Consider the following 10,036-nt stretch of genomic DNA (forward strand, 5'->3'; position numbering starts at 1 on the left):
GGTTTAACTGAAACAGTCAGACTCCGAGTAAAAGGTAAAGCTGAAAATTTTGCAAGTTTGCAACCACTACAATCAGAAATGTTCTTAACCTGCAAATCTCCTAATGCACCAGTTGACACTAAATATTTCAACCTAGATGTTAAAACATGACCAAGACGAGAATGCCATAAGTAAAAACTAGAAGAGGAAGGACTCAAACGGAAAGATGACAAGTCAAGAGTGGAAGCTGCAACATCAGGTACTTTCAGTTCCTCTACAAAATATAATGCCCCCTGCCTACGACCTGTCCCAATCAGCTTCTGAGATTGTACATCTTGCACATAACAACCAGTGGAAGAAAACAAAACCAAGCATCCAGAATCACACAACTGACCAATAGAAGCTAGATTTAAAGTAAGTTCGGGAACATGAAGAACATTCTGAAGAGACAGATTAGGTGTGACAACTGAACCAATACCACCTAATGACATTGGTGTGCCATTAGCAGTTCGGACTGGAAGATCAGTTATATGCTTTAATGAAACAAAAGATGATAAGTCAGGAGACATATGACGAGAGGCTCCAGAATCTAAAACCCAAACTGAAGAAGGCATACCTGAAGAAGAAATAAGAGAAAACAAACCTTCAGAAGAGGACAAGGCATGGGGCTGCAAGGCTAAGAATCTCTGAAACTGATCTGAGAGTGAGTCTAATGTAGTATTAGAAGACTTTGGAGCTAAAGAGTTTTGCGGAGCAGAGGTGGACATAGCATGTGGTTGCATCGCAAGAAATTTCTGATACATTTGAAATTGATCAACCACATTATCACTTTTGGGCATATAAGAAGATGGGCCACTAGAACCAGACGTGTCGGATGGCGGTATAGCTGCTGTTGTGTTATACTGATAAGGCTTCTGAGGTCTCTGATTCTGTTGTGACTTGTTCATTAACTTGGGACATTGAGCCTTCCAATGATCCTTTTGCTTACAGAAGCTGCATTCATCCATAGCAACCTTTGTATATGGCTTCTTCTGATGATTCTGATTTGGCTTCGAATGAACAGCTAACACTGTTTCAGTAGGTGTTTGAAGAATGTCTTTTCTTGCTTGGTACTTGAGACGTGTCTCTTCAGCCATAAGCTCATTTACAACTTTAGCAATAGACGGAAGTGGCTTACTATGCAAAATTGTACTACGAATTGATTCAAAATCACTACGCAAAGCCATCAAAAACTGAACCAAACGACCTTCCTCCCTGCGAGCAATATAAGGAGAACAAGCCTGCAACTCTTCAGATTCTGTTGGAGCTAATTGATCCCAAAGGTCAGTCATTACAGCATGAAATTCTTGAATACTCATATTTCTCTGTTCCATATTTCTAATATCGGCTTCTAACTTATATTGTGTTGCAAAGTTCGACTGTTGGAACATATCTGTTAAGTAAAACCACATCTCACGACAAGTGTGAAATTTCGCCAATTGATATCCAATAGTGTTATCCACAGAGTTATTAATCCAAGTAATAATTTTCGAATTGTTTGCTTCCCAAACCCTAGATAACTCAGCAAAGTTTTCTTTCGATCTATCAACTGGTTTTACAACAGTACCATCAATGTAATCCCACAAATATTTTCCTTTCAAAAAATTTCTCATCAAAAAACTCCAATAAGAATAGTTTTTACCATTCAATCTTACACTAATAGCTTGCAATGAATCATCTTTTCCACTCTCTATTATTTCAGTTCAAAATAAAATATAACCAAACAACACCAAATAAACTAGAGAAATATCTAAACGTACCTTAATCACCAGCTCCCCCAAATCGTAGCTGCTGTTTCTCCAAAAAGAAAAATACTTTTAATGCCTCTCCCCACTTTTCAAACTGCCTTCAATTCTCAAAACCAAAACTGCCCTTTAATTCTCAAAACCAAAACCACTCTTCAAGAACTACCTATAAATCTCTTCCCACTTTTCAAACCCAGCAAGCACTCTACCTATGAATCATCTTTTACTGCCCTTTAATTCTCAAAACCAAAACCACACTTAAAAAAAACTACCTATGAATCCCTTCGCACCAAATCCCAGCTCCCAAAAAAATAAAATAAACAAATCACTCAACTCAAAACGCCAACACTTTCTTCTTGCTGGCCGCGCCTTAATGAAACCAAGTCCCACAAAACCGCCTCCTTAGTTCCAAAAGAAAAAGGCTACTTCCAAATTCTCTACGTACAAAAAGAAATACCAAAACCTAATGCTCTTGATACCATGTAGAAATCAATAATCAAAGAGAAAAGAAGAAGAGAGAAGCACTCTAAAGAAAGCTAGAGATTTCATTAGTTGTCAATTAGGTTTACAAGAAAGCAATATATAGAAATGATAAAAGACTAAAAGGTCCTCAAAAGATAAATTACTAAACAACCCCTAACTATTATATATATTATTCTAACATAGGATCCTCTTATTTTGTGACTTTTATTGTCTTTTCATTAAGTTATTGTAATGTTGTACTCCTTTCGCTTCATGGTGTAATTTTACTTTTGTAAGTTCTGTGATGTAATTTACTTCTGTAAATCTCATGTTGTACTCAAACGAGTCAAAACTCTCAAAACCATGTAATGATCAGGATTCATTTCCTACGTATGCATGTAATTTCTGGTTTAACTAAAAAAAACACAAATGCTCAATGCATGAAAACTTTAAAAAACGAATCATCTAAGTATTTTGCATAAACTAGGACACCAGACATGAAACTCATCATAAACAAGATGATAATTTAGGAAATAACACTTTAGAATACGCCATTTTCCAACATGTCACTTTTTCTGTATGTCATGTAGAGAAGGTGGAACGGCAAAAACGTCATCCTGCCATTTAAATTTCGGGTCTATTTTTTCCCTGAACCAGCATCTTCCGCCCATTTCCTAGCCACAAGGTGGAATCTAGCTGAAGCACTCAGTTGGAATCTAGCCAAGTGTACTCCCCGATCATACTCCCAAGTGTACTCCCCCTCACATGACAATCTCATTTTGTTCTTTTCAGTCTGACAAAAACTGTAAAAAGACCAAAATGGCCTTGACACTGTGAGGGGGAGTACACCTGGGAGTATGTCCAGGGAGTCCCCCTATCATCATTGATTAGATTAAGGGTCACCTTTTCTCGTGTTGCATATCCACGATGTAATTACTAATTAATATCATATAATTACTCTTAAATTCCTCGGTCAAAAAATAATACTCCAGTATAGATATTCCAAATATAACTTAGTCTGTTTGAATTTTTCATAGATATAAGTTGACAAAGTTTATTAATTATGGGAATGAAGTCATTTTTAAGTATAAGTATCATATAGGAGAATGTACTGTTGATATTTTAAATTAATTTATATATTATCTCAATTTCTAAGATGGCAATAAGCTATACAACTAATCTCTTTGGTATATGTAAGCTTGTTATTTTGTCAAGTACGTCTTATGATTGAATAAGTAAGATAATATAACACAATAATTTTTAGTAAAAAAACTTGTAATGATTTAACTGTGGTTAATGAATCAAATAAATTTATAATGATTTAACTGTAGTTACTAATCAAATGTTTGGATAATGTTATCAGGAATTCAACAAAAGGACGAAACCTCTACTTGTGTCGAATCATACTTTAGGGCTTGCGAAAGATGTTTTATTTTCTTAGTTTGATCCTTAATTGGTTTTTTACTCTTTTCTTCTTGACTTATAATATAAACTTTGTTGTTAAGAGCATCTCCAATGCAACACTCAGCAAAAACTCAATTAATCCAATGTGTCAAGTATGAGTTGAGTTTCTCTTTCCTAGGTTCCACTATTGAGATACTCAATTCAAAATTCATCTCCAATGCAACACTAAAAAAAAACTCAACATTTACTTTAAATTTACTTTTGGTTCTTATTTTAATATATAAAATGTTGATGTGGACCAATTGAGATACAACAATAAAAGTTGAGATACTCAAAAGAAAACTCAACAATTGAGTTTTCTTTTAAGTATCTCAATATTTATTGCTGCCACATCATATTGAGACTTTAGTTGAGTGTTGCATTGGCAGGGCCGTGCAGTGGGGGGTGCGGGCCGTGCGCCCGCACAGGGCCCCCACCACAAAGGGCCATTTTTCAAGTTTTTGGCCATCTATTAACCCTTTTAAACCTGGAAGGTTATAGGATTAGTGTGAGTTGTGAAGTAGCTCAGCTGGTGCACCGTACATCTCTTGGACTAGAGGTCTTGGGTTCGAGTGCTACCGGTAGCACTTTTTCTTAATTGTTTTGGAAGAGGTCACATTGAAACGTTAATGGCCAATGATTCAAGTGGTATAATATACATGTCAACAAAAAAAAATGGTATAAGATGTAGTATTTTCATCCCAAAGCCAATAAGGACAACAAAACTATTCTCTAACTATCACAAATCTCCTTTCTCTCAGTCTCTCTTGCGACATGATATTTCTATAATTTTTATCGCAACGCAATTTGTTTTTTGACACATAACTTTCTTTTTAATCCTTATTTTTTTTCTCCTCTCTAAAATTTCTCATTCTTTCTATCATATGAATCTCTATCCAAACTCTCATTATCATTCATAACTAAACTATAATTTAATGTGTGAGATGAAAAAGTTAGCCACAGCCTTGACATACACAAAAGCAACCGAATGCGTACAAAAATTTAGATTTTACGTTTGCTTATACAAGGGGGGCCAACTAAAAAATTTAGCACCGGGACCCCGGATTCTCAGGCACGGCCCTGTGCATTGGAAAGTGTTTTTTTTGTCAAAAACTCAAGTAGTCTTATGTGTCAAATTGAGTTTTGTAAGTTGAGTGTTGCATTGGAGATGCTCTAAAACGAAACGTATATCATATTCAGATTCAACTTCGGAGCCGGGTGCTATCTGTATTGTCTTTATACTTTCATATCCGTACAAACATGCATAATCAACTGTTGTCAAAGTTAAAATAAAACACCATTTATAGTTTTGACTTTGTCTACATATTAAGCTGGAAGTTGACTTTATTATTTTTGTTGATATTGTCTTGGATGTGAACAGCTTTAGCCAGTAAACGAGAGATTAATCCAAATCAATAACAATCAAAAGTACATTGAAATTAATTAAGTAGTTGACATAGAAAGGATATAACTTAATTAGGGTATATCCATTTTAATTGATTCTCTTCAATGATAACAACTCCTAAGTTCTCAACTTCATTTAAATACCAACCTCTTGCTCCTCAACTTTTATCATCCTCTGACTAAAACCCCATCTCTCTCCCTCACTCTTGTTTTCAATTGTCTTTAAAGAAGAGGAAGAGGTGAGCTAAAAGGTAATGGATGATTCCCAAACTTAATACAACTCTCTCATAATTGTAATTATAAGGCTGATATTAGTGCTCATGTGGGATGTACCGCCAGACTTATATCTATGTGTGTCCCAGTCAGCACTCATCCACCTGTTTTATATAATGGATATATATGTTTATTTATTTATTTATTTATTACTAACTTTTTCTTCTTTGTCCAAGTCTTTCAATGCTTTCATATCTTTGGATCACGAAAGAGTTTTAAGAGTCGCTTCCTAGATTAAGTACCTATTTATACTATATTTTACATAAATATTACAAGCATCACTTATTTTCGACTAAGAAGTTTTTACAAGCAACATATATACAACAAAGTGACGGCTATACTATCTGTGTTTACAAATTTTAGGCATATCTATGTTTTACGTTACGTGACCCATATTTTATTTACGATTTAAAAAAATAAAATATATATATGTTTAAGAAACTTCAATCGAAATACAACAAAAAGATGATCTTAGAGCTACTACAATCCAATCAAACCGACCTTTCATGTTTTATGGATTAATTTAAACTAGTAATACTCCAAGAAATGAAACTGAGTTATTAGTTATTGACAAGAAGTGCCCATTTTGCAGGTTATCATCCTAGGAGGTGAATCTTGACTCTTAGACATGGCAGGAGATGAACTTCAAGTGCTTAAGGCACTTGACATGGCAAAGACACAACTTTACCATTTCACAGCTATTGTGATTGCTGGCATGGGTTTCTTCACAGATGCTTATGATCTCTTTTCCGTATCCCTCGTCACGAAACTGTTGGGACGTATTTACTACCACGTTGACGGAGCACCCAAACCGGGTAGTTTACCCCCATCTGTGGCTGCAGCTGTTAATGGCGTTGCTCTTGTTGGAACACTAGCGGGCCAGCTCTTCTTCGGGTGGCTCGGTGATAAAATGGGTAGAAAACGTGTTTACGGTCTAACTCTTTTGATAATGGTTGGTTGCTCAGTTGGTTCCGGGCTTTCTTTCGGACACGATGGAAAATCTGTCATCGCTACCCTTTGTTTCTTTAGGTTCTGGCTTGGTTTTGGTATAGGTGGTGACTACCCACTTTCTGCAACTATCATGTCTGAATATGCAAACAAGAAAACTCGTGGTGCTTTCATTGCTGCTGTTTTCGCTATGCAAGGTTTTGGGATTCTAGGTGGTGGAATCATCTCCATCATTGTAGCTGCAGGTTTCAAAAGGACCTACGACTCTCCAACTTACGAAGTAGATGCTAATGCATCGACAGTGCCACAAGCAGACTACGTTTGGCGTATAATTCTTATGTTTGGCGCATTACCAGCGGCTTTAACCTACTACTGGCGTATGAAAATGCCCGAAACTGCTCGTTATACTGCACTTGTAGCAAAGAACGCGAAAAGGGCAGCTGCAGATATGTCTAAGGTATTAAATGTTGAGATTGAAGCTGAAGAAGAGAAGTTGGAGAGAATAACTGCAGAACCCTCCAATTCATTTGGGTTGTTCTCGTCTGAGTTTCTTCGCCGACACGGTCTTCACTTGCTTGGAACAACAAGTACATGGTTCTTGCTCGATATCGCCTTTTACAGCCAAAACTTGTTTCAGAAGGATATCTTCACAGCTGTTGGATGGATTCCACCAGCAAAAACCATGAATGCAATTGATGAAGTTTACAGAATTGCTAAAGCTCAGACGTATATTGCGCTTGGTAGTACCGTTCCTGGGTACTGGTTCACGGTAGCTTTCATTGATTACATCGGTCGATTTTGGATTCAAATGATGGGTTTCTTTTTCATGACAGTTTTCATGTTTGCAATTGCTATACCTTATAATCACTGGATAATGCCAGAGAACAGATATGGATTTGTTATTCTCTATGCCCTAACTTTCTTCTTTGCCAACTTTGGACCTAATAGTACTACATTCATCGTGCCGGCTGAGATTTTCCCATCCAGACTTAGGTCAACATGTCATGGTATCTCAGCTGCTGCTGGGAAGGCAGGTGCTATAGTTGGTGCTTTTGGTTTCTTATATGCAGCACAAAGCAAGGATCCAACCAAGACGGATGCCGGTTATCCCCCTGGTATTGGAGTCAAGAATTCCCTCATTATGCTTGGTGTTATCAACTTTGTCGGAATGGTTTTCACTTTGCTTGTACCAGAACCCAAGGGTCGCTCGCTCGAGGAGATGTCTCGTGATACCGAAGAAGTCGCCCCAACCCAAGGACAGGCATAGTTTGATAACACTAATGAAAATTTGGTTTGCTATATTTTAAATTTATGATCAGCTTCTCAAACAGGTGCTCGTTTCGCTGATTCATTTGATTTGTAAAAGTTTTTTTACACTTTTGTGCTTTGAATGCCTACTTTTTGTTTCTTTGTTCATCTTCATCTTGGACTGAATATTTGTATCTTCAAAGTCTTACTATATATGTAATTTGGATATTCAATGTTTGAATTTTTTTTTCATGATCGAACGAATTCTTCTTGTGAAAATAATAATAATAACTCAAGCACAAACAAATTGAATCAAAGGTAAACTTTATTGATTGAGTATTCATGTAGTTATATCATTTACAAAGAAAGAACTTAGCATAATTGAATAAAACAAAATTAGGAAATCTAATTACAAAAGATGAAACTAATTACAAAGGATGGAAACTAATATATTGTTTACAAATAGGGAAATATGAATTGGGAAGGAGATATCCTTTGTATTTGATATGGGAATATTACTTCATTACCCCCCCGCAAGTTGGAGCTGGGGAAGAAATCTGAGTCAAGCCTAACTTGGAAGTTAACCGTTGGAATTGGTCAGAACCAAGGGGCTTTGTGAAAATATCAGCGACCTGATCTGCAGAGCGAACATGAGATAGCTGGATAAGACCACTTTCAAGTTTCTCACGGACAAAGTGGCAATCGAGTTCAATGTGCTTTGTTCGTTCCTGAAAAACTGGATTATCAGCGATATGCATAGCCGCCTTATTGTCACAGAAAACCTCAAAAGGTTCTGGAATGGAAATTCGAAGGTCCTGAAAAAGGTATTTTAACCATTGGAGCTCGGCAGTAAGGAAAGCAAGAGCACGATATTCTGCCTCAGCAGATGATCGGGAGACTGTCGGTTGTTTCTTAGATTTCCAAGACAACGGACTCGCACCAAGCATTGTGAAGTAGCCGGTGGTGGAACGACGTGTGATGGGGCAGCTGGCCCAATCAGAGTCGGCAAAACCCGAAAGTGTCAGAGAGCTAGAAGACGAAAGAAAAATCCCATGATCGAGGGTGCCCTTCAAGTATCTTAGCACTCGAGTCGCAGCATCCATATGTGTTGAACGGGGATGTTGCATAAATTGACTTAAATAATTGACTGAAAAGGCGATATCAGGCCTCGTTACAGTGACATAGAGAAGTCGACCAATGAGACGCCGAAAAGAAGTGGGATCGTCTAAAGGTGTACCATCTGTAGGTAATAATTTCAAGTGTTGTTCCATAGGAAATAAACTCGGTTTAGCTCCGAGAAGTCCAGAATCACGGATAATGTCCAAAGTGTATTTCCGTTGACAGAGGAAAATACCCTTAGGGGACCTAGATACTTCTAGGCCTAAAAAATATTGAAGTCGTCCGAGATTTTTAAGAGAAAATCGTTTCTCGAGACGTTGTCGAAGGAGGTCAATTTCTTTGTTGTCATTGCCTGTAATGATGATGTCATCTACGTAGACAAGAATATAGATAGCAGTCGGACCATTAAAATAACTGAAAAGAGAATGGTCTGACGAAGATTGAGAAAAACCCTCAGCTTTTAAACCGGATGAAAATTTAGCAAACCATTGTCTGGAGGCTTGTTGCAAACCATATAATGATTTGTTCAAGCGACAAACTCTAGTGTCACCTTTGCTACTAAAACCTGGAGGAATGGTCATATAGACTTCTTCTTCCAAGTCTCCTTAGAGGAAAGCGTTATTGACGTCTAATTGATGCAACGACCATCCTTGGATAGACGCAAGGGATAGAAGGACTCGAACAGTTACCAATTGGCAACTGGAGCAAATGTATCATGATAGTCGACACCTTCAACCTGGGTATATCCTTTGGCGACGAGGCGTGCCTTATAACGTTCGATAGATCCATCCGAACGATATTTAATTTTGTAAGCCCACTTACAACCAATGGGTTTCTTGCCAGGTGGCAAGGAAGTCAGAGACCAATTATTATTAGTCTCGAGAGCTGAAATCTCTTTAGTCATCGCCTCACGCCATTCTGGAGAAGCAGAAGCGATTTTGTAAGATTTTGGTTCTTCTGTGGTGATAACGGAAGTTAGAAAAGCCTTATGAGAATTACTAAAACGGTCAAAACTGATATAGTCGACCAGTGGATAAGGAGTGCGCGAAGATGTCGTTTCTGAACTAGGAAGAATATAGTCAGCCAAATAAGCAGGCGGATTCCTAACACGAATTGGTCGTGTAGGATTACCAGATTCCTCGACGGGAGAGTCGAGTGATGAAGTGCCACTGGTGGTAAAAGGCCGAGGAGAAGCGGAAGCTGAAAAGTCTGGAGAAGATGCACTATCAGAAGAAGCTATAGGCACCTCTACAGGAGATGATGAAGGTATATCCTTGCTGGGATCAGAGGGAGTCAGGGGACTACCTGAAATAGGAGGCGTCGTCTCAATAAAAGGCAAATGAGGAGAATCAACCGAAGGCGAGGGAAAATACTCG

General features: G+C 37.7%; 1 protein-coding gene across 1 annotated transcript; it reads left to right on the plus strand.

Moving 5' to 3' along the window:
- Window positions 1-4,297: 4,297 nt before the first annotated feature.
- LOC147555272 (low affinity inorganic phosphate transporter 1-like) lies at window positions 4,298-7,752 on the plus strand. Its single transcript, XM_086663910.1, has 2 exons — window positions 4,298-4,313; window positions 5,981-7,752. The coding sequence occupies exons 1-2, from the start codon at window positions 4,298-4,300 to the stop codon at window positions 7,558-7,560; spliced, it is 1,596 nt and encodes a 531-aa protein (XP_086520036.1). The 3' UTR covers window positions 7,561-7,752.
- Window positions 7,753-10,036: the final 2,284 nt, after the last annotated feature.

The sequence above is a fragment of the Eschscholzia californica genome, unplaced genomic scaffold, assembly GCF_041429995.1.
Source record: "Eschscholzia californica isolate CP2 unplaced genomic scaffold, dmEscCali1.0.p SCAF_2, whole genome shotgun sequence".
Taxonomy (NCBI): domain Eukaryota; kingdom Viridiplantae; phylum Streptophyta; class Magnoliopsida; order Ranunculales; family Papaveraceae; genus Eschscholzia; species Eschscholzia californica.